At 36.2% G+C, this 25812-nt stretch overlaps 1 protein-coding gene and 1 long non-coding RNA gene across 2 annotated transcripts; both read left to right on the top strand.

Annotated features, from left to right (window-relative positions):
- The first annotated feature begins 3677 nt into the window (after nucleotides 1-3677).
- Nucleotides 3678-10849, top strand: LOC136802264 (uncharacterized). Its single transcript, XR_010845986.1, has 3 exons — nucleotides 3678-3840; nucleotides 10028-10135; nucleotides 10599-10849. It is a non-coding gene; the product is annotated as an uncharacterized lncRNA (long non-coding RNA).
- A 2130-nt stretch (nucleotides 10850-12979) lies between these two features.
- On the top strand, nucleotides 12980-13720 carry LOC136802265 (piggyBac transposable element-derived protein 4-like). The gene has a single exon (XM_067058979.1). It carries the CDS (start codon nucleotides 12980-12982, stop codon nucleotides 13718-13720), a length of 741 nt encoding a protein of 246 aa, XP_066915080.1.
- Nucleotides 13721-25812: the final 12092 nt, after the last annotated feature.

Raw genomic sequence — 25812 nt, 5'->3', positions numbered from 1 at the left:
CCGATTCCCCGAACATTTAATTCCGATCGGGCGATCAAACTTTCACTTTTTTGGTCTGAAGAAACACCGAGATTAAAGGTCTCCTCCACTTTAGCGTGGGGCGACCAATAAATAATTCTATGTTATAGTTTTATAGTGGATTTTTTGCTGTTTTAATTCAATGTGCAAATAACGAAATAAAGCGATAGAATATGTACAGGAATATATAGACACACTTATTTTTTTCGACTCGATTTCCGGGGGCTTCCGGGATTTCCTTGTCCGAAAGTTTCCTCAAATATTACGCAATAATTTATGAAAAGCCATGTCAAACGTGTTTTCTGTAGACTGATTGGTTCATTTAGGTCACCAAATTGTAATTTGGATTGGAGGTCAAACGAATCAGATCGATTTGATTGTTGAAAAAACTTTTGAATTATTATGGATATACCCGGGGGGGGGATACTTAGGCAAAATGGGTGCCTGGCATGTGCAAGCCATAAGGGTACCTTTTCTCATTCCTAAAAAGTCTCTCAAAGGGGTACAAATTCAAAAGTTAGTCTCTGAAAGGGTCCCAAAATCACGAAAATCAAAAATTTCTCTCTCAAAGGGTCACGATTTCCAAAAATTTTGACCAAAAATTGGTGAAAATCAAACCAAGACTTGGAAAAAATGGACCAAAATTTAGGAAAAAGTCTCTCGGAGGGTCCCAAAATCACCAAAATTTTGTCTCTCAAAGGGTCGATTTTCGATTTTCAGCTCGGACATACCCGTCACCTCGTTAAAGTACTAGGTAGGACCCCCCCGCCCCCCGGGGCAATGAAGTATAAGCCCGAAAGGCTAGAAGTCAATCTCTTGCTTTGGTAGGATTTGAACAAGCCAACAAATCCTTCCAAAGTTGCGCGGCCTTGAGCGACCCGCCTGGTTTTTACACAAATGACAGATTGAAACTAAAATTTCCCGCTTAATTTTGAAAAATATATCACTCGAAGACAAAGGAATTGCTAGATTCAATCCGTCATCAAAAATACGGCGCATATTTTAAGGCTTCAATTTTTCTTGCCTGAGAAAGGTTAGAGATTGACCTAGGCTGCTGGCATCCACTAACGGATTCGTGCTCCTTATAGAGGATGCTTAATAAGCTATATTTCCTTTGTCCAGAGAAATGCCGCCTTTAGCCGATATACGGCTAAAGACATGTTTAGCTGGCGAGTGTCTACAAATATAACATTACGTAATGTTTAAGTTTTCTGTGAGGCACCAAATCATAGATTGGAAAATATATTGGGATTTCGAAAAAAAAGTAGGCGGAAGGAAGTTTGCTTGTTTTTCTTCCTTCTTTATTGTTTAATGTGGAGATTTTGTAAAAGATGAGAAATTAGATTTATTGAATTTAAGTGCCCTGGTGTATCTTCTGTGTGCACCAACAAAATTTTGCTTCATAAAACTACATTTTGATGCTTGAATTTGGACTTGTATGAGTGTATAATTTTTTACCACACTGGATTCGTTGATCACTTTGGCTCCAGATAATTGTTTTGTCAGTTCTACAGATATGTTACAGATTATTTCAAGGTATTCTAGTTATGTATATACAGTACATTTTGGGGTCATATTGAATATTTCTGACATTAGTTCTTTATGATTCTACAAAAGGGAGTGTTGTTGTTCCTTCAACAAGGGCCTTTAAATGTTAAAACAAATAAAGAACTTTTCTTCATTTCACTTTTTAATACTGTGTGGCCTTTGTATCTTTCAGGTACTTAGCTTCAATTCTTTGAAGAGATTGGAGTGTTTCTGGTTGTTTTCTATCACTTTTGTGTTCATATTTGTATTTTTTGAGCTTCGACCGAAGAGCTGATGGAAAAGTTTTGATAAATTTACAGACCAGATATCTTATAAAAGCAAAAGTCGAAAATAAATCTACAGACTGTACATAATGCGCGCATCAGATTGTTTTTTATCTTTTTTTTCTGTTTTGTTTTTCTGGTCTGGGATTCGAATTTCGAACGTAAACATTCCATTGAAACGTTCGAAATGATCGTTTTTGCGTACGCATCAATGTCAATCAAATTATTAGCTCGCCAAGATTTCCTTTGCGAACCGGAAAGCGGTTGGTAGATCATTAAGCAGCGGGGGATATGTCTACCCCGTGCATTTCCGCTGTTTTTATTAAACTGTTGGGACTCGATAAGTCAAGAGACGGACAGTTTAAATAAGAGCGATAAATTTTGGTTTGGAGAAGGCTTGCTTTGCTGCGATTTTATTCATTTTATTCATCATCATAACTAGCCTAGTTAACTAAGCCCGTATTCACAAGGCTAGGACACACGGATTATGCAATATAGCGTTTTCGGCGCTTTAAGATTTTTTATATTTACGGATTTTAAGTTTGCCTTGGAATACTGGCTTAGGGAAAGGGCGCGTTCATAATATGAACGCAGGATTCGGTGAGCTTCTGATTGGTCAGAGTGGGTCACGTGGTAAAAAATCGGGAGTTTTCGTGAGCGATAGAAGTTTATAATTATTTTATCAGAAAACGAGTAGAAGAGGATGGGACTCATTGAATGCAAGATCTTTCTTCGATTATATTATGATGCGAGACTATTAACATGAGAGAGCCGAGAGATATATTTGGAATACTGTATCAGAAAAAGTTTTCAAGACCTGATCTCGACCTGATAGTGCTTCTCTTGTTTTTGGGAAGAATTGAACTGATGAAGAAAAAAGAATGCTATTCGTCGTAAAGACAGCAAAAGTTGCTTGTTTCCAGAATGGCAAATAATAAAGTAAAGATTTGTGATTGAACATTGACTATCGTATGTGGCAATATATAAGAGAGAGTACTTGTACAGATCCTATGCTGTAGTTCTGTATTCTGATTGGATTGCATGACATGATATTGTATTATACTGTAATGGATAGATGATAGACAGTTCTTGGTTTTTGACTGGTTGTGGTTTCTTGTTGTTTTATGAATTAGAGACTTTATGCTCGATTTTACAGACAATGACATCTTTCGTTTTCGAAGAACATAAATTTGTCGGTGCTTATTTTCAGTGACAGCTATACGAATTCAAGACTCAAGAAAATGTTTTTTTTGGGGGGGATTGATTACATTGTTTTGTATACGGTATTTTAGCCTGCTAGTCTAAAGTAATTTTTATTTATTTTGTTGAAGGTTATTTTTATGATGAGCTTTGTAAAAATCATACAAAATACTTTTATGTCAAATCACAAAATTATCACTCAAGAAACGAATTTGTCTCTTGTTGACTTTTCCATATAACACGAACATAACTTTTTGAAAAAAATGAACAAATTTTTCCTTCACTCTCCATCGGCACACTTTACAATAGAATTTCATTTTATATTTTACAAAAGGAGCGCATAAACTGTAAGACGGAGAGTTTGTTTATCTAATCTTACAATAAGAGCCAATCAGAAGATAGAAAAAAAGACAAAATAAAAAAATTCTAAATAATGTTTTGATATTATGTTCTGTGTGTGGTGTGATTTCATATTTTTGATATGAAACGAATTAAGTCAACGACGAATAATTATGCAAACTATGTGAGTTTACGTTATCCCTCGCCGCGAAATTTGAATTGTCGTTGTTGTCAGTTGATAAGCTACCGAGTTTACTGTCCCTAAGCTAGTTATTCAGTCACAACTTAACCATCAGATTTATCCAAGTGACTGAATCAAACTAGCTTAGATTTCTAGGCTACATCATAACCAGCCATGCAACATAAATGCAGCAGTGTCAGGGTTCCATGTATCTAGCCAGTAGCCATCACTACAAAGAGGACAAAACAATCAGTTGGCGAGGAAATGCCGCATTCGAAATAAACTTAAATGGTAAGAGCTTATTTTTTTCTTCATTTTAAAAACCCTGTCAAGAGTTGAGACAATCTCGATCTCTGTCAATCGAGCGGAATCAATATCGAACATGCAATCGACAGTCCAGCTCACTACAGTATGCGATTGGGCCATTCTATTTTTAAACCATACAGGCTCCCCAGCAGTTTGCATGAATGCGTGAAAATTGAAAAAACTTGTGTGAACATGATCATGAAAATCTACTTTTTGATTGCATGAATAGACGTTATCTACAGACGATAACTAATCAAAACGTTCGATTGTGATCGAAGTACCATCAACTGCTCTAACTTGGGACTATCTAGCAAAACATGGGACAGCAATTCGGCCACCCTAATTCTTAAAACTAATGCACACACATTATTATAGCTTATGGTGCTCTCCACCGTTTGAAAACTCACTTTCCCTAACCCCTCGCAAGCAAAAACCCGTTCGTTTACCTCCAAAACAATTTTATACACAACGGTGGAGTGCACATTTTCCCGGCCATTTCTTTCTGTCTGAAAAGTTTGAATTACGGGAAAGGTGTATTTCTCTCTTGCACCAAGTAGGTAGCCATTCCAGGGTCAAATTGAAACTATTCTGGTGGCAATCAAACCTAGTTCATCTTGTAGAGCTTCAAAAAAGAAAAAAAATGAGGGGTCATACACCTCCTAATGATAAGCGGTTCCGGAGATATTGAGATTTTGGTTCCGCTAAAATAGCACCTTTTTAGACATTTTAGGTTGACAATTTAGCCCAGAAATGGCATATAAAATGGCACCGAAATATGCTGCGAAAATTGAAAATTCAAGCTTTTGTATTGAGTCAAGATATTCCAGATATCTTCATTTTGACTGCAGACTTTGATCAAATTCTTTTTGTAATGGCTTGCTAACACTTCAAGGAAGAAATGAAAAGACATTTTTTTGAAAAAGAAGACATTGCATTGCAAAAAAACAATAAAAACGTTATAAAGCGGAAGTTAAAATTGCTGAACCTACCTATCTTTGTAATCAAAGAGCTGCGGAGGAAAAATTCCCCATGGCATATAAATAACTGTTTTAGGCTAAAAAAGGGTCAAATTTTTCAGTGGTTTCACTCTCTATAATTCTAGTCCTCATTTTCAGGCTGAAAATGCTTGTCAAAGTATGAAAAGTAAAAAATGATAACTTTAATGAAAGAATTAATTTCAGAGAGTAGCACCATTGGATTTCTCAGGTATTTTCTGATAAATATGGAAAGTTTCACTGTCTGAACATTTTTTCCTCCGCAGCGCTTTGAAATCAAAGATGAGTTGTGAAATTTTTTGTGTCCCGCAGATCTAATTTTTCTAAAAATGGCCTTAGTTGAAACGAATTTTTAGACAAAAGTGTAGAATATTACACCTACATATTATATATGGTTGGAAAGCTAAAAGAAAGTTCTAAATTACTCAAAAAGAATTAATTTTATAGCTCAACTACACAAAGAACAATTGCTTGTCAAAGTTTGACCTAAAATTGAAGATTTTGATAAGCGTCAAATAAAAAACAAGCAAACCCGGAATGGCTAAAGTAGGCTTTTAAATCGAAATATATGAAAAAAATCTGTAGTGGAACACATGCGAATGTCTAGACAGGAGACCCGTCGTGTGTTTTTTTATAATTTGATGTACGCAAGACGGGTTCGAGCTGTGAGTCCAATATTGCCAGACAATCTCAATCGAACAGAATCGACAATCGAACCAGTCGAACCAAATCGAACGCAATCGAACGATTGAAATTCGATTGTTGAACGCAATCAAATCTCAATCGAATATTACTGCAATTTTCAGATTCGATTGATATTCGATTGCGTTCGATTGATGTTCGATTGCGTTCGATTGCGTTCGATGGTCGATTCATTGACCCCCAGATTCACAGATTGTTCATCGCATAATTTCTATGGGAAATTGAAAGTAATTTCATTCGGCTTGTGATGTTTGTGAGCTTGGATGTTAGGAAGCTGCAAAAATAAAGCCAGACGATCTCAATCGAAAGGAATCGATGATCGAACCAGTCGATCGAACCAATCGAATATTACCCAAAATTTTGACGTTCGATTGAGATTCGATTGCGTTCGACAATCGAATTTCAATCGGTCGATTGCGTTCGATTTGGTTCGATTGGTTCGATCGTCGATTCCGTTCGATTGAGATCGTCTGGATATTGGACGATTTTTTACAGTGGGAAATTCGAATTTAGAGCTGTCCTCACTTACTAAAATAAAAACCAAATTTCGAAAGTTGTGCTTTCTCTAAGAAAGTGTGACCAGTAAAAGAATAACAAAATTTGATTGGCTATGTTTTCAACCGTAATTAGGATCTGAGAAATTCAAACTCTCAGCCCGTACCATGCTATACATTTCGCCATCAGTATATAGAATAAGAAATCATAGCATAGATTCCCAGTCTAGCAAATGTCTGGAACAAAAAAAAACAAATTAGTGGCATAACAATGTAATTGTCGAATGCAATCGAATCTCAATTAGACGGCCGATTCTTGGGTAAAATTTATTGTATTCGATTGTGTTGAGTAACCTTCCATTGGTTCGATTATTGTAAATTACCTTCAATTGATGTAATTGAATTAAATTTGATCACTCCTTTAGAGCTTTTTTAGGGTGGACAACTTAGCGCGTAAGTACGGTACGAGAGTGATTAAAATAAAATACAATTGAATCAATTGAATGTAATCGTTTCAATCGAACGGCAAATCCTGGGTAATAATATTTGATTGTGTTGGATTGCATTCAATTGATTCACCGTTTGATTCATTCGATTAACACCGTCTGAATATGTAAATGATACAGGGATGCCCAAATAAACTAACGAACGGACATAATGCAGTTCTATTCTAAGGAGGATTTCTAACAATGTTTTCTAAATGTCTTCATAAGAGCGAGTGAGTCAAGGTTATGAAATACGAGGGAGTATGTCATTTACAATGAAAAAACTGTATGAAAACAATTTTGCTTATAATGAGTATTTCGGCTTCCATAAAACGTTTTGGACCGGTTGTATCGGCCTGGACCGGTCCATATCGACCTAGATCTGTCTTACATTGGCCGAATATCATTGTTTTTATTTTAACAGTTTTGTAACTTGACAAAACTGGACCTGGTCATTATTGGCCGAGACAGACAGATAAAAAAATTAACTCCATTAAGAATTAGTGAAAAGTTTAAGTTTAAGCAAATAAAAACAAAAAAGAATGGTAGATGCTGTGAAATCCAGCAAAGACAGCACAAACAGGGTTGTGATCAACCTGGCACTCTTGAGAAGTGTGAAGTTCCTTGTTGGTGCAGGGGGGGTCAGTGTACCAGAAGGTGGCATGTATCCTGGGGTGGGAAGGTGTTTGAGAAAAAAATTTGTCATGTACTACCTGTGTACTATAATTGGGGTGTTGGGTCCAAAATCGAATTTGATTTTTACTACCTGTGTACCAACATAAGGGTGTTGGGTCCAAAATCGATGTTAAAAGTGTGGAAACAAAAAGGTTCAGAAATTATCTGCTAAAATAGAAATGTAAAGTTGTTCTATTATAAATTGATCAAGCCAAGTTTGTCCAAGATCATTCTTCCAAAATTCTTGAAATGAATTGAAATCCTACTAGATCCCACTGAAATACTCATGCATTTCCACATGGTCTCGCGTAACTTTTGAAAAGTTTGTTTTCTCACGCATTTTGGATTTTTGATAAAATTTTCCTGTTTTTCCGATTTTTGGAAAAAAGTTTTCCCAAATACCCGAGTTCCTGATTTTCTGAGAAAGGGTTTTCCCGAGCTCCCAATTTTTGGAAAAATGTTTCTTTATTTTCCGGATTTTTCTAGGTAGTGCCCGGTAATAAATGGGGGGCATGTGATAGTTTTGTTTTTTTTCCAGGTACTACCCGGTAGTAAATAGGGGTATGGGGTGGTTTTTGGATTTTTCCATGTAGTATTGTGTACTTCAGGGGTGGGTGGGTGTCAAGTTTTGAAAAATACCTTGTAGTACACATACATGCCACCTTCTAGTACACCGACCCCCCCTGGTTGGTGTTGTTGGAATCCAGCAGAAACATTCGAACCGTTGAAGACTTTGGATCCAACTGGAATTGGACATCTTCCATGACAATTGCTTCAAAAATTGCAGACTTGAGGTCTTGGCAAATAACCTTGGACCAGCTGTACGCCTGGTTTGGAATCGGCGTGCAGCTGAGCAGGTACCTCTTTAGTTATTTTACAATTTTTGTCTTGCAATTACTCTGCTTTTGAAAATATGTACCTACTTCGAGCTCTCATTGCCTTCCTTTTTGGACTGCAAATGTCAAATGAGAAAATCCAAGGACAATCATTGTTGTGCTGTAGGCTTACATCAATGACTGATATTTATGTCATGTGGATTGCTTTCTACCAGGAAAAATGTCCTCAGTCATTTCAAATGCGTCCAGCTGCTCTACTCTAACAACTGTTACTTGTGATTAGCGGAACAGTGGAAGTCAACCCTGGACCTGGAAAACTCAAACTGCCTTGTGCAGAATGCTCTAAAGCAGTGAAAAGCTCAAAAAAGGCAATCGCATGCGACACTTGTCATCAATGGCACCATTGTATATGTGTATCCGCGGGGGACCAGGTATATGACTGCTATATGTTAATGATGGAAACCTTGAATGGACTTGCGCCCAATGTGAACTGAAGACGTTACACCAAGCATATTTGACACCTCAATATCATCCATTTCATCAGACGAAGAAGCACCAGCTGATTGTTCCTTTGACATTGCACCAAAAAAGTCCAAAGCCAAAAGACTTCGTTTATGCATCTGCAACTTTCAGAGTATCTACAACAAAAGTAAACTTTTGGAAAAAATAATCACACAGAATGGCACTGATGTCCTTATACATAGGATCAGAAACACATCTATCTTGTAATATCTTCAACAAGAAATTCCTACCGAAACATTACACTGCTTCGCGCCAGGACAGAACTGATGGCAAAGGAGGTATTATCATCATTTACAAAGAAAGCTTGATAGTCAAAGTAATCACGTCGAAAGCAGGAGAAATTGTATCCATTAAGATAAAAACATTTGAAAAACCTATTTTAATCACAGCATGTTATCGTACGATGTATAATTCCAAAGAGCAGAACCAGGAACTAATTGACAGTTTGAGAAAGATAATAGTAAAACACAAAAACATATCTGTGTGGGTTGGTGGTGACTTTAACCTACCAGACATTGATTGGCATTCAAGTGAAATCGGCGTCCACCAAGTATGTAAAAGAACTATGAATATGCTATCTTTTTTGAAAATAACCTTGACAATGAATCAATAATAAACTTTGAAATAAACCAAGTACTCTCACCTCAAGAAGATGATGAAAGTTGACCGTTGAGACTGATCGAGATCCTCTTGCTTCTTGTCCATGAGTGTCATGAGATTTGAAACAACTTAGCCAGCTACTAGTGCGAATCAGCTTTAACATTTAATAAAATAGTTCACAGTACGCTTCGGAAGAGGTGGCGCAATATAAGGGAGATAACGGCTGATGTAATAATTAAAGCGCAGCTCGGCGCATACAAATTCTTGTTTCGGATTTTCTAAGTCAAATCGGGAAAATCGGAATTAGACTGAGGAGTCTTAACGATGACGACGACCAGCGGGAAAAAAATCGCGGAACAGATTTGAAGGGTCACCAGGACTGACCAATAATCTCGTTAAAAACTTAAAAAAGACGTAGAGAAAAATTAAATTTTACTTTACCATACTACTTCTAACGAAGTTTAAAGTCACCCATAGCATTTAGCTATCATCTTCTTTCTTTTTTATAAAATTCTCAAAAGAAAACTTAAAATTAAAGCAAGCTGGGGGTTTATATCTAATTGAGTTGTTCATCTTCGATTTACAGGTAACTGAAAAAAATCGCATTTCAATTTACTTTTGAAGTTAAAGTCAGAAAAATTTAAAACTTAAATTTTTAACATTAGAAAGAAAAAAACTACTAGCTCAGAAAATTTATACTTTTGAGGTATAAAAATTTGTTGACCAATTAAAGAGAATGTGTCAAGAAGGATGTACACATACTTAAAAGACCTAAAGACCATCTAGTTTCAGGTACCTGAAGCAACAAGCTCAATGTCATCAACAGGAAAATTGATATATTACCCTTTGTTTTTATAATTTAGAATGTGATGGGAAGTGGAAAGTAGCAGCTATCACTCAATGATCCGTTCATCAATCACCCACCATAACAAGCAGTAGACTGTGTTGCAAGTTTTCAAGCAATTTTTCAGGTGAGTGTAATCTTTTAGTCTGGTAAGCTCAAAAAGACCCAAACCTTTAAAAAGTAATAATCCAATTGCAACAGACTATAAATTGTATCAAGGTTTTCTAAAAAATTAAAAAATCTAAGATTTTTTAATTTTTGAAGATAATCGATGTGGTACCACAAATCAGATGTTTGAAGCTATTTTCTTTAAGATCAGTTTCTCTATTTGTCCCTTTGTTGACCTAATAAAGCTCTAATTGAAATGTTAGTTTGCTGTCACCTACCTGAAAAGCTACCAATCTACCAAATAGATATTTACAAGCATTTTAAAGAAAATTTTTCCCAGAACCTTTATTGTATCCGTCTCGTACTATCTTAAAGCTTAAGAATCTTGAAGTTCCTTTTAGCTCCTCGTTTTCATTTCAATATTACCCAACTGTAAACGGGACTGCGAACCAACATTTTTAAAGTTTGTTTTCTTTTTTTAGCATCAAAAAGGAACTGCCATGTCAGCAAGTATTCCATAACCAAAAATTATGTATGAAGCTGTGCTCGAAGTTTCCAAATTTTCAAGTAAGTTTTCAGGTGAATTCTAACCTTAATGGAACTTATTTTGGCGGGAACTAATTTTGGCAGAGTTGGCGAATTTAGACGAAATTCGCCGAAATTCGTTCCCACCAAAATTAAATATTTTGCCCACTCACCAAAATAAATTCCTGTCAAAATTAAATTTTTTGTTTCCTTGCCTAAATAACCCCTGAAACTCATCAAAATTGCTCAAAATAAGGCAAAATAGAACAGATTTACGCTGTCATTCGCCAAAATTAGTTCCCGCCAAAATTAAAAGTTTTTAGGATATTTGCTGCCCGCAAAAATTAGTTCCAGTCAAAAAAAATCTGATATAGCTTAATATTAGTTTTTGCGGAATTGACTTTTTTTCATTTAAATCTTCCAAATCTAATACCTTACGTAATCTTTTATTGTGTGTACTAATTCTCACATTTTATGTCTACCACAAAAAATATAAACTTTTGCCATGAACTATAAACTATAAAATTAATACTACAGAGAGAAAACTTCTGGATCAAAAAACTGAGAACCCTCGCACCTCATGGGTTGAACCAAGAACTCAATCTTCTCCAACCGAGCGCCTAAGTCTGATTTACACGTTCATTTTAGACCAAATTCAACTTATCAGATGGCCCCATTTACACCAACCCATTTTCAAGCCGAAATCGCCTAAAATGACGTATTTGTCCAATTTGACGTCAAATAATTTTGTATAAAACCCTTTTTTTTTCTACAGAAATATCATTCCCTTGAGAACGGACCGAGTCCGAAACATGTCGGGAAAAATCAATATATATTAGCCGCATTCTTTTTCACCGTTCAACATTTGATGAATTTACTTTTATAACAAAGGTGCAAAACTCTCGAAAAATGGTATTAAATTTAAGAGTTTTTCACTGAAATCTCTCGAGAAATTGCTCAAATTCACTGTTTTCCTAGTTTCACTTTTCCTTTTATTACAATAAAAAGTGAAGTCCCACATTAAAATATCCCTGTTCAATTTCAACCAAATAATATTCTTTAGTTATTCTAGGAGGGGGGCAATCAAAAGGAGGGGGAGAAAAATGGCTCCAAAAAAACGAGAGTGGGGAGAAAAAATCTGAGGAAAAAAATTTTCTGTTCTCTGGTGTCAAAAATAAAACATAAAATATATCTGTTCAACTTCTAAAAAGCTAAAAACATGTAATAATGTTTTATATTCGAAGTGGTGACAATTTACATTTTTCTTTGTGTATAGGGACGAGATAACATGAATTAGAAACAGTATTATGTTATGAGCAAAAAATCAAAAATAATCCCAAGGGTGGGGGAATTATTTTAAAAACCTTAGGGTGGGGAACTAAAGGGGGGGGGCAGAGGAATTTTTTTTAATTTTTAATTGAGGGGAACCAACCAACTAGAACACTCTGTTAGTTTTTTTGGTTTGTTCGCTACCAGTTTTTTTCAGGACAGATCATAGGAATATTCTCAATTTTTGCACAAAGATGCAAATTAATAATTCCCAAAATTTTGTGCCTGATTTTCGAAAAAGAATATTTGTGTAAATTTCAGTCAAAAGGACTAAAAATGATTCTTTTTGTTTGATTTTTCCATAAAATTCTCAAAAAAAATTTAAACCTATAAAACATCGAAATCGTAATAAATATCAAGTTTTTGGCATATCTTTATCCTTTAATGTCTATTTAAAGCAGAAGAGCAACCGTCTTAATCGGATTTAATGAATATTTTTCACTTTTAACCCTTAGAAGCCAGAATACGTATATATACGTTTTGAAAAGGCCATTTTACCGATACACAGTCTTTTGGTCATAACTCCTGACCACTTGGGATTCAGAGAAAAGAAATCCGCTATTTTTTGTAGCTGAGAGAAAGAGCTTTCCAACGGTACCAAAGTTGATACCTGAATCGTTCGTCCTTGTCGAGAAATTGCCTTTGAAAGAAAAAATTTCCAGAAAAAAATGATGAAATTTTTGGCCTTTTTCAAAAAAGTNTCAGTGTATTTAAAATTTTTGTTACCGATGACCTTGTTGAATATATAGCGTATTCAACCAACCAGTATGCTGATATTATTATAAACACACCAGAAATTCAACAGCGTATTGCTGCTACAAAAAAGAGTCTTTTCAAATTATGGAAGCCTGTAACTACCGATGAAATGTGGATGTATTTAGCTGTTACTATGCTAATGGGGGTCATAAAGAAACCTGAATATAATCTCTATTGGAGCAAAAATCACTTCTTTGCCACACCCATCTTTCCACGTCTAATGAGGAGAGATAGGTTTGAACAGATCAGAAAAATGATTCATTTTACTGCCCCAGAAGATGAAAAAGCAGACGACAGTCTCAGAAAGCTGCGCAGTACAATGGATTATCTCCTTGCTAAATTCAAAAGTAATTACACACCACAACAAGAAGTCGCAATAGATGAATACTTATCATTGTGGAAAGGCCGTTTGTCCTTTCGCGTATATATACCAAACAAACGTGAAAGATATGGTGTCAAGCTATACATGCTTTGCGAGAGTGGAAGTGGTTATCTATCGAATTTCATCATTTACACCGGTGCGACAACAGTTTACACTCCACCTACTGGTGTTTTTAACTTCCCTACCGAGTTTGAGGATCTCAAGAATCCATCTAAAGTTGTTTTGAGTCTGTTAGGTGATCTTTTGGGAAAAGGCCACAGTGTGACACTTGACAACTACTACACATCCCCAGAGGTTGCAAACTGTCTCCTAAAAGCCAGGACAGATTGCTATGGGACATTACGCGCAAAGGCTGAATTACCGTGGGACTTTTGGTGGTGGAAACCTACACGAGAAGATGGTCCAAAAGTGAAATTTAACGATGACCTCATGGTTCTTAGGTGGAATGATACCACGAAAACGAAGAAAGAAAAGATTGTAAGCATGCTTTCTACAATTCACCTTGGTACTCTTGTTGACTCAGGCAAGAAGAATTACGCAACACAAGAAACTGTCTACAAGCCCGACGTCATTTGTGATTACAACCGCACCATGGGGGTGTGGATCTGCTAAGCCGTGTTGTTATTCCTTATTCCTCCCAGCATCGAGGGATCAAATGGTACAGAAAGCTTGCTGAACTTTTCATGGATATAGCTATGTATAACAGTTTTATTTACTATTCAAAGATTTCATGCGACGACAAAATCACCACGCATCTTCAATTCAAAATGAAAATAATCGAGGATATAATCACACATCACCACTTTGGCATGAATCCTCCTCAAGCCGGCCCCAATGCTGGTCCCAACCTAATGAGATTGATTGAACGCCATTTTATCACTACCATTCCTCCAACACCGAGAAAAAATAATCCACAAAGAAAGTGCCATCGTTGCTACAAGCGCGGAATCCGAAAAGACGTGCGTTTTTGGTGTCGGTTCTGCGGTGTTGCCTTATGCTTTGAAAATTGTTTTGAAATTTATCACACTCAACTTGATTATATTTCTGATGATGTGGTTATTGTGGTAGAGGAAGGCCAATCTGAAGACTCTGAAGAGGAATAAGATAATCTCTACTTGTCATTGATATTCTTTACTTGTTGTTGATATTCGTTACCGATAGTCCAAGGATATTCTCTATCGTTCTCCGCTGTAGAATTTATTCATTAGACATGCTATAGGGGCTTGAAATAGGGATAAGGAGTTTTATTTGCTAAAATATTATACGTTGTTTATAATCTGAAGGCCAGGCTTTGTCCTTTATCAAATCTAACTTTTCACTCCGAAATTGTTTGAAAATCCAAATTTTAGACTTATACCGCTACCGTCAACCAGTAAATCTCTAGCCTGTATTACTTGAACCCAGCCTCAATTCAGATTATTATTTTACTTTTAGTCTTTTGTTAGCTTTATAAATAGTGGTTTTTGACCCCTTCTAATATTTTTTCCCCATTTGTAGCTTCCATGAATCATTTCATAGATTATTTCAATTTTTTGCTAAAATTGAGATTTTATTAGATTTTTTCGCTGAAAATGGCATATGCCCAAACTTGAATATCTTTTGATTTTGAGTTTTTCTGATGATATCCTTTGGTTTTCTCATTCTTATAAGTCCAATCTACAATGCAGAATCAAAGAAAAAAAATATAATTAACTTTCCCCCATTTTTTTTTTTATTGATTCAAAAAGTACCGAAAAAGTGACATAAGCGAAAAAGTTGAAAAAAAAGACTCTAGTTTCCAGTCCTGCCATTTCAGCTGAGATTGATTTTTTGAGTTTTAATTTTTTTTATTTGATAGACAATTTATTATGCTTTTCAGAAAGTATTTACTTTTTACCTAAAGACTTTTAGTTTTGAAGTTATTACAATTTTTGTTGAACCCTTCCACAGCGCGGAATTTTATAAACCTTGCGCGCTGGAAAGGTTAAGCTCTTCAAAGAATAAAAGAAAAAGAGAATATTTATTCTAAGTCATTTTTTCAAAATTTGACAAAACCAAAAAATTTTTAATTCGATTAATCCAGTTACAGATCGCCGTGTTTGCCTATTTTTGGTCATTTTTAGCCTAAGAGTTCTTAACCCCATTGAGTTTTCGATAAGTTTTTTACCCAAACTTGAAACAAAAAATTTACACAGGGGTGTTTCTGTATTCAAGTTTGATCAGTGTATGGCCAAAAAAATTCATTTCTGTTACTTTAGGAGATACATGTAGTATTCATGATATTCATGACGTAGTCTTTAATACGGAAGCACCCGAGATAACCCGGAACTAGTGGCAAAATAAAAAAAGATTAGTGGCAAATTTTGCCACTAGTTCCGGATTATTTTGTGTGCTTCCGTATAAAACACTACATCATGAATATCATGAATAGACACTTACTCATTATATTATTGATGACAGCAAGCAACATCAGCGGGAAATAACGCGTCAATGACCCGGGGGAACTAAGGCAAAATGGGTTACGAGGATGCGCCTCCATGAGTCCCACGTAGGGTCACAAACAAACCAAAATAGAAAAATCAGTCCCTCGTCGTAAGGTGCCTTTTATGGAAAATTGGGGGAAAAAGTAGAACATTTGAGAACATTTTGGAATTTCAGTCTCATTCAGGGTCACAAGTCCCACGTAGGGTCCATTTTTCGAACCTCAACGGAGTGCCCCCGTCGTTCGGCAAGGGTAGTATCCCCCCTCCGGATCAAACAATATTTGTTGGTCATCATTCAAGTCAGGACCTGAAAAAGAGATTTTGAAAAAATGTTCAAGATCAATTATCACATTTTTCTGTCTTGAAAAGATATGAACGAAAGATGTCCAAAATGGTACATAATATGGCACACATCTTTATGACCAGGAATCCAATACAATCAAACGAGAACAAAAATCTCAAAGACCGAATGGCCGAGTGAATACTGTTTACGGCGAATGCAAATCGGTAATGTAATGGAAGAATGGATGTTCAAGAAAACTGTCATTCCGGAGGGGAGTTCACTCAGGCATAATGGGGTACACGGACATATCACTGGGCTGGATCTCTGGATCTCAATAGGTCAGAAATACGTGCTAGAGTGGCAAATTTATTAAACTTTGAAAGTCTTATCTGAGAGGGTTGAGTTTTGTCTTTTTCTACTTTTTTCTATTTTTTCTTTCTGCATCTGAAATACTGATGCCAAAATCTAATCGAAATCATTCCTTCGCCGGAAATAAGCTTCTCTTTCCAAAATTCTTCATTTTCTTCTTCATCAAATCTATTTTTTGCGAAAAAAAATTTTCAATCAAGGAAGAGTTACCCTACGTAACATGCAATGTATAGCATGTGTATGGCGTTCTAAAGTGATAACATGATCGACATTGTACGCAAGATATTATGATTTGCCGAAAACTTGCAAGGTAGATCGACTACTACGCAAATTCTTAGATTTCTAACAGATTGTGCTGACGCTGATGAAGAAGGTCAAAGCATATGGTATAGGCGGAAAATATGGGAATAGATAAGAAGTTTCTTGAATAAACGTACTCAAACTGTTACCCGTCAATGGTGCGAAATCGCAACCCTCGAATGTGTTAAGTGGTATCCCACAAGGCAGTGTACTCGGCCCTTTACTGTTTGTCATATATATCAATGACCTCCCAGAAACTGTTAAATCCAACGCGCTGTTATTTGCTGATGACACTAAGATCTTCAAGAGGATAAGAAGCGCCTTTGACGCCGAGCTTCTTCAACAGGATATAAAGATAAATGATAAAAGCTGGTTCTCAACTTTCCATCCCAAAAACACTCGGTAAATTCCGCAACATCATTCATGCACATCCATAACCTCAATGGCAAAATACTTGAACATGTGGAAGAAGAGAAAGACCTCGGGGTTACTTTTGACGAGCCACTATCTTTCGAACCATACATCGTAACCAAGTTTAAGAAGGCAAATAATATTGTTGGTTTGATTCGCAGAAGCTTCTCCTACCCAAATAAAGATGTGTTCAAGGCCCTACACGCAACGCATGTTTGTCCTCACCTTGAATATGGTTAAGCAGTCTGGACACCTTGCTTGAAGAGAAATATCACAGCCGTAGAAAATGTTCAAAGGAAAGCAAGTAAGTTGATCGACGGTTTCCAGAACTTAGAACACCTAAAACATTTGCTCAGACTCGATCTTCCGACGCTTACATATAGACGAGAGCGGAACGACATGATTGAAATATGTAAACATTTCAACGTTAAATCAGATCTTCACTACACAAAGCCTTTCAGCACCAGACACGTGTCACAAGGAAACATGAACACGACCTTCAAATCGTTGAGCGAATCCCAAAAGATGGTGTGAGAGGTGAACAGTTCATCACAATTCACCTTAATATCGAACAATTGGTCCTCAGAATAATCTACCTAAACCGTGTTCCAATTCAAGGTTAACCTGGACGAAGCATGGAAAGAAAGACCGCAAAGACTCCAGCAACCAAACGGGATAGAAGAGAACTTTTGAAGGTACAATATAAAACAAGCTGCGACAGCTAAATAGCTCGAAAGTCATCCCAAAAGGCTTAGAATAATGAAGGAGAAGTACAAATAAGAAATATGGCTTTGATAAAATCTTGGCACCTAAGAAAGAACACATAAATCTGCATGAACGTTTTAGACGATAAGGGATATACGCATAGTGGAATCCGTCCAAATAAAATTCATTCCACTTTAATTAGAATTAAAATATTAGTTCGTCATTTTTTGACCTTTTCAGACTACTCTTCCATCTGTTAGTGTTACTGTTGTTTCGCTACGCGTATTTTCGCGCAGTCAAGATTGAGGGAAAATTTGTTTCTCCACGACCTCGCCCTTGAATAGTAGGGCGTATGGGCGGTCAGACATTAGAGAGATCTGGGCACGCATACTCAGAATCTGAGCACGCATGCTCAGAATAAACATGAACGGGTTTAAAGATGGTAGATCTTTTCCAAAACAACATCTCGGGTCTCGGCTCTGGACATTAACCTTACTTACATAAATCTTATTTCTTTTTATGTATTGTATCAACGATAAGCGGAGACAGTGAGCCAAGATTAAAATCGAACAAACGACAAACAAAACGTACTCATTTACCCGTTTACCATCGTCACCATACTGCAGAAAAGACCCTGAGCATTCTGAACTTACGAAACGAACCTGATACGATAACATACTGGAACTTGGACATTGTTATTCTATATTACTATGAATGCAGTCGAACCAACAAAATGAGATATAGTAAAACAAATAAACATTGAAATGTATGGACCTTCCAGCGTAACGGGCAGAGAGGTAATCCATGGTTTCGCCTGATCGAAAAAAGCAAAAGAACTTCTGTTTGGCCATAAAGAGTACGACAGGTTTTCATCCCAGTAGGGGCGAATCACACACTTTCTAAAAGTGATCTCACTTCGTGCCCACTGTCACTTGTTCTACGCTGTTGGTACGCTTACGAAAGTCACTACAACAGAGACATTGTACACACAACACAACATTAACATGCAAACTAAAAGTTTATTATATAACCACTGTACAAACACTGTACTATCGGGTACCTAATAGCCGGGGGTTGGAATAAGTAGGGTTGGAAAAAATCTCAAAATTTAATAAGCGGGGGGGGGGGGTTGGAATAAAAATGTCCTGGGTGGAAAATGTTTGAAAAGGAGGCTAATACAGCAAATTGAGATAAAAAAGGGAACTTTCAAACACATTTTCCAAAAAATTTATAAGCGGGGGGGGGGGGATGGAATAAGAATGTGGTGGAAATATTTCGAAAAATTAATTAGCGGGGGGGACGGCTATTAGGTACCCGAGAGCAATTTATCCGCTGTCCAGAATATGCTCAGTGCTGAAAGACCCTAACACCAAATTACAAAGAAAATAATGTGTTTTTTCTTCTATGGGCATGGGCATGTTTTTCGTTGGGGAGTTACTATGGTCACAGAGTTAGGGCAGAAACCCCGTGTACCATATAGGACCTATATAGAAGAAATAGTCTACAGGAGTACAGCATTATTCAAAGAAAATAAAATTTCATACTCCAGATCCTCCCTTCTCAGTTGAGATGATTTCGAATAGATAAGATTTTATATGCAACAAGGTTTCCACACATTCTTGTTATATGATTTTGTATGATGAATTGAAAAGAAAAAAGAGTTTTGCGAAGCGATCGAGGCAGGTCACTCAATTCGCAAGTTGCAAGCAAAATAGTTATATGGTCACACGCGCGATTCTCAAATTGCAAGCAAAGAGAGTTCGATCATATATCCACCCATAGGTACCAGCGCTCACTGACAGGCCCGATTGAGTTTTTTTCTTAGTAGGCTTCGGACCCCATAAGAAATCGTGAGTTATAATACATCAATCAATTCGTAAATGTGAAAATCTGACGACTGAATATTCCTTCAATTCAATTTTTTCTGAGAATATTTAAAAAAATCAGTCTGTATTCGGACAACCTCTCGAAAGTTAGTCCACCTTAAGGGCTCTGACCATAGTGAATTTTTAAAATTTGCCACGTACAAAATATAAATTTTTACTTTATGTTGCACGCAAAACTGTGGCATATTATAAATTTTCTGTTAGGCCAATTATCCTTGAGTCTGAAAGTTTAAGAATCGCAATGAAGAAATTTGAAGAAGAAAATGAAGACTTTTGCGAAGAAGAGTATTTCAACTTTGAAGAGCTTATTTTCGGCGAAGAAAAAACATTTTGAAAATATTTTTGCGGTAGATGGTGTATTTTTACCGAATTAAAAATATATTTTCGGAAAAATATTTTAGAAGCTTTTTTGTCTCTTAAAGATAGTGCTTTTTGAGCAATTTTTCATCCCAATTTTTCATAGAAAACAGCCATAACTTTGAAGCATCAATTTAGAAAATTTTACCGAAAATTTTAAATCAGTCCAATTCTTCGAAAAAACTTCGAAACAAAAAGGTTAATTACCCATTAAAACTTAGCACTTTTTATACTAGCCATAACTTTCATTAAGGTGCCACCGCAGCAAAACGAACACATAGAGTTGAATTTGCGTTCAAAAGGAATGATCTTAGCCCTACAATATTTTTTGTTAAGAGTGACCTCTCATCTGAAACAAAATTCTTTCAAATGCTAACAAATGTGTCAAGGGAGTGATTTACAGTCTACTTAGAGTGACATCCGTTTCCTTGTCTTACACGTTTTTTATAAGAACAATTTCATAAGAATACAAGACTGAAATTTGGCCAAAACCTAAGAACAAATTAAGAAGAATCTGAATTTAAGAAATTACTGAGAAGTACATGTTTCCATTTTAATTAATATTGACATTTATGGCTGAAAAACTCATATAAATTTAAGAGCAGCCCAGCCAGAATCAGATGACTTACTGGTTTTTACTATAAAAAGCCTATATAACTGAAGATATTGCTCTTCCAAATGTTATTTTACTAATGTACACGTTTAGCAACGTAACTGTTCGAATACTTCGAGTAGAGTAATAATTTTCAGCCTATGAAGAGCGCTTAATAACTACTTGTGGTATAAAAAAGGAATTTCCCAGAAATGGGAATTTCCTTAGATTCATTTAACTCTCCAGGGATAAGAAAAAGACAAACTGACGATTCAAAATGAGTAATCAGATCAAAACAGACTCCGGAAAAGTCTTTTTGATGATGATAAAACAAAAGAGAGACCGTAAGATAAGAATGCTACCGTTAAGCGGAACTAAAATACTGAAAAACGCGCGCAAAATTATGAGATGTTTGCCCAACTTCCTTACGGGTGAAGCTATGAATGCCATCCTCAGAAGCTTTAGGCTTCTTCCGGTGGCAAAAAGAAGGTAATGCAGCATATTATTAACGTCTTTTTAAGGTTCATAGCGTCATTTTTGCAATTAAATTCTTAATTACTTTTATAGGGTTTGATTAAAAAGCAATTTATAAAGGCAATTCTTCGAAAAAGTGTTAAAGAACCTAAAACATAACTTTTATGTTCAAATACTAATGCAAATACTTGCAACCCATAGTCTGTTTTCATATTACCCATGTGTAAGGAAGCAGAACCAAGGTGATATTATGATTTGGTATTATGATTTTTATATGTTATAGTATAATATGTATTACATGTTACATCAAGTTCATGGTTACATGGGTAATATGTTTGTATAATATAGTATAGGTATGTATAATATATTCAATCTCACTCAGTCCACACTAGCGTTTTCCACTTTTTCACATTGGTAGCAGAGGGTTGTTGGTTTTGGTGATCATGATTGGACTTGGATGTTGATTACCCTGCAAGTAAGGAAAACATTTTATTTATAAATGTAGGTATTTTTTGCATATTTCTACGGCCCTGGGGCAGATTGTTGATCCCTCAGGGGACAAATCCGCAATTGGAAAGCTGTTCGTGGGACAGAACTGAAAGTTTTTACACCACAGGCAAAAGCCATGCATTGAAATTATGTGAAAGAAAATCACATTGAAAACAGAACATTTATAAAAGCTCCCTGTCTACCTTAAGGGAACTAATTTTTGCGAGAACTAATTTTTACGGTTTTTGCAGATTTGGCCCCAAACTGCAAAATTTAGTTCCGGCAAAAATTTTGTCGACCTACGGACTGCAAAATTATTTCCAGCAAAATTTTTCAAAATTGGTCATCCGCAAAAATAAATGTAACGATAATTTTTTTTTAGTTTTATTTCAAAGCTTTTTTTGCTAATAATCAAATTCCACCATAAAAATCTTCAGTTGTTAGCAATAGAACTTTTCAAATGTAAAAATAACATATCAGATCTAACTAAAGAAATTTTCAAACATGATGAAAATATCAAAGTAAATCGCAAAACACCTTACTTCAGATTAAGAGAAATAAACTCTGTTTTTCACGGTTCAGAGTCACTTTCATTTTCAGGGCCAAAAGTTTGGGAATTAATTCCGGATTGAGTATAGAGATATAGTTGATCTTAGTTTTTTTAAGGAAAAGATTAAGCAGTGGAGGCCTACATCATGCCCGTGTAGAAACTGCCGGACCTATATTGACGGTGTCGGCTTTTTGTAATCACCTTACAAATTGTAAAGTAGCGTTGACTTTTATTAGCCTTTGTTGCTACCTGTTCGTCAACTTGAAATAAACTATTACATTACATCACAACTACAAGAAGTTTTTAACAGAAGATATAAAGTTATGCGATATGCTACTATCTCCTCAAGAAATCAGTCAATTGTAATAACATTGCTGGTCTTAGTACATGGTTTCGGTTGTTTGGTGTTCTTCTTGGCACCATTTTTGTACAAAACGTATCAACAGGATTTTTATTCCTGAAAATTTTTATTTCATGCTAGAACTGACCGCAAAAATTAATTCCGCAAGAAAATTTATTTTGATGGTCCGCAAAAATTAGTTCCGGCAAAAATTAGTTCCCGCAAAAATTAGTTCCCGCAAAAATTAGTTCCCGCAAAAAAATAGTTTCCTTCCGAAGGGGTCATGGGTTTAGGAGAGGTTTAACTGTGATATTTGGAAAGAAAAAGTTAAAGTTTGTAGCTACTTACAATGTTTGTTTTGGCTTAAAACTTGATGGCCAAATAAAATCGGGCTGATGCTTTATATTCACAGACTTGCCCCTTCCTAGCCCTAGGGACTTAGACAGGGAAGGAAGATTTTAAATCAGAAACTAGCTGTGTGCTACAAAGGGAGGTTAAACCTAATTGCAAAGGCAGCCTGACTCCAAATTCTCGCTAGTTTTGCTTGGGGAGATTTTTGTGACTAATTTCTTCAATTTTATTTTGTTTATGTTATCGGAAATGGTTGGACGTACATCGACACACCATGCATTTGACCACTGGAGGAAAATTGGACATTCAACCTAGCTCTCCACGCTCTGCATGCTCAGCTGTCATCACGTTGTCGCCATCCACACGAAACGTGATACTACAACCTTGAACAATAGACGGATGCAGGTGCTACCATAAAGTTAGCCAATTTCATTTTAGCTTGTTTTGGATGATGGTTGTATTCAACCAAGAATTGTGATTGTTTTGTTTTCCAACAGTGGTATGTATGGTGATTATTGTGATGTTCATACGTTTAATCACAGTTGTTATGAGGCCCCCCAGTGGTTTGCGTGATGGCATGATTGGGACTTTTTTCTTGCGTGATTAGAGATTTTTTTTGGCGTGATGGCGTGATCAAGATTTTGGCATGATGCGTGATAGGGCAAAAATTTGAGGCGTGATGCGTGATTGGGGCTATTTTTCGCTATTTTTTGCGTGATGACAAATTTTAGCGATTTTCGTGATGCGTGATAGAGAAAATTTTTTTGCATGATGGCGTAATTAGGGGTGCCGCTGGGGGGCCTCTGTTGGTATTGAACTGTTGATTTGGATGATTTTATAATAAACTTGCACACATGTATTGACAAAATGCTGAGTTGGGAACAACTCAAAGTGAACCAGGGGTGTATGTAAGGAAGCAGAACTAAGTTGATATTATTATTTGGTATTATGATTGTTATATGTTGTAGGATAATATGTTTGTATAATATATATAGCTAGGTCTACCATCTTACCCAGACAGTAGAGATCATTGTTTGAACATGTGACTAGTCTAGATATCTACTGCCCCCCCCCAAGTGCACTTCTCCTTTGAGTTCCTTGCTGGGAGATTGGGCCGAGTGAGTCCATTCTCTCTAGCAAGGACAGTCGAAGCCTGACCATCGACAAGACAACAATGAATCTTCATATGCATCTAACTAGTAGAACAATCTTTCTGGAATATAGATGATGTAGGAGGCCATCAGTACTAATCATGTGAGTAAATATGGTGATGCAAATGTGGTGAAATTTTCTGAGGGATGTAAGAGAGGTATAAAAGCTTTTATGTGAGACACCGGGTTTCAGTAATGTGTAGAAGAATTTGAATGATGAACGATTGATAGGCTGAGCTCTTTGCCTTTAGGTGATATCGAGTCAAAAGCATTACTTGTTTTACGAATTCTATGGTTAACATCAACTTCATCTCTACATCTTTCCAAAGGAAAGAACCTAAATAACAAAAAGAGGCGGCAGATTTTCTGTATTGTCAAAGAATTCTTAATCAGTGTAGCTTTTGAGAAATTTGCTAACAAGAAGAATCTTTGGTGCAAGATTCTATATTCTGGCTGCTACAATTTTAAAAATTAGAGTAAAAATTTGGTAACTCAGCCAACTGACAGTTGAACCAAAAAGAGTATTGCACCAGAAAGGAGCTTCTTAATAACACCCCTGTCTCACAACCCCGGTGGAACTTTTTTCTCTCAAGGGGGATAAAAATTCATATTGAAATCTCAATTGAGATAGAAATTCTATTGTTCAAAAGTTAAAAAATCCAGTGGGATGGTTTTGGAGTGCAATTTTGAAACATTTGATTTCGAGTGGGGATGAAATATAAGTCAATTCCAAGCGGGGCTAAAATTCCAGGGTATTTTCCTAACGGAGATGAAATTTTTGCCAGTTTTTGAAGTTTGAATGGGGTCCCAGTGGGCTGTGACACAGGGAAAACCACTAGTTTCGAACTGCAAATAAGTTGGCTTCAGTTTCCCAGGAAAGGGTTTCATCTCTACAGGGCCTTTCAGAGTTCTGCCGAGCTTGTCGAACTTTTCATGAAAGGAAGAACTCACGTAAAACTTTGCGGAAAGAATCATTTGCCGAATTTGTTGAACATTTCTTGTTGTCGAAATTTGTCGAACTTAATATAATATAATCACAATTTTAGCGGCTTTTTAAAAGTTCGATTAACGAATTTAATATAAGCGTTTGTCTTTCCTTGGACACAGGAACGCGGCAACAGTGCTTATAATAAAGATTTCTTATAAAAAATAGAAATTGCCGCGAGAGAGTGGATTGGAAAGACAAGTTGTATTCAGTGAACAAATAGAAATAGATCCTATTGCAAGCTTAATCTGCAGCGAAATACAACGACGTGGTTTACTAGTCTACGAATTTAATCGAATTTTTTGTCGTTGGATCAAGTTCGACAAAGTTCGATCAAGTTCGATTAGTCCGGTAATCGAACTGTTAGATTAATTACTTCTGGTTTAAACTCAATGGATAAGCCATCATGTGTTTGTAGGGGGTACATACTACCCTGTCTCGTCTGGTCTATATTCACTACAATCATGGTCGTAATATTTGAGAAAAAAGGGAAATACACCGGGAAGTTTTGAAACCACAATCGATTTGTAAGTGCTCTAAAGTAGGTTTGAAGGGTAGAGTTTTAACTCTGTGTTTTAACACTAGACTTAAGACTTAGGATATCTCAGGATCCATTCCAGGCTATATTCTGAGCCTTATTGGACTATTTTCGAACCCCTCCCAAATTGAAATATTCGATTAAGTTAAAGAGATAGCCCAAAATCGACTTTCTCGCCAAAACTTTAAATCTTGAAAAACGTTAAAATAACCGGAATTCTCATTCTATTTCGACCATGATTGTAGAAACGGAAAGAGTTTGAAATTCCACTTTTCAAACGCAAGACATAGCTACAATCCTTCAATTCCCATCGTTTTTCATTTTATGAACCCCTGTCTCAATGACCCGGTGAAATTCTAAAATCCATCGTGGTGACTATGAAAAAAGTAAAATTTCACCGGGTAAGGAAAAATTTCATTATATAAGGATTTTTTCAGATCAAAACTATCATACTAATCATG

This window comes from Clytia hemisphaerica, unplaced genomic scaffold (assembly GCF_902728285.1).
Source record: "Clytia hemisphaerica strain Z4C2 unplaced genomic scaffold, Clytia hemisphaerica genome assembly, whole genome shotgun sequence".
Lineage (NCBI taxonomy): Eukaryota > Metazoa > Cnidaria > Hydrozoa > Leptothecata > Clytiidae > Clytia > Clytia hemisphaerica.
This window is presented reverse-complemented; position numbering and strand designations above follow the sequence as displayed.

Coding starts and splice junctions, on each gene's coding strand:
- LOC136802265 (XM_067058979.1), top strand. CDS start 12,980: ATGATTCATTTTACTGCCCCAGAAGATGAAAAAGCAGACGACAGTCTC.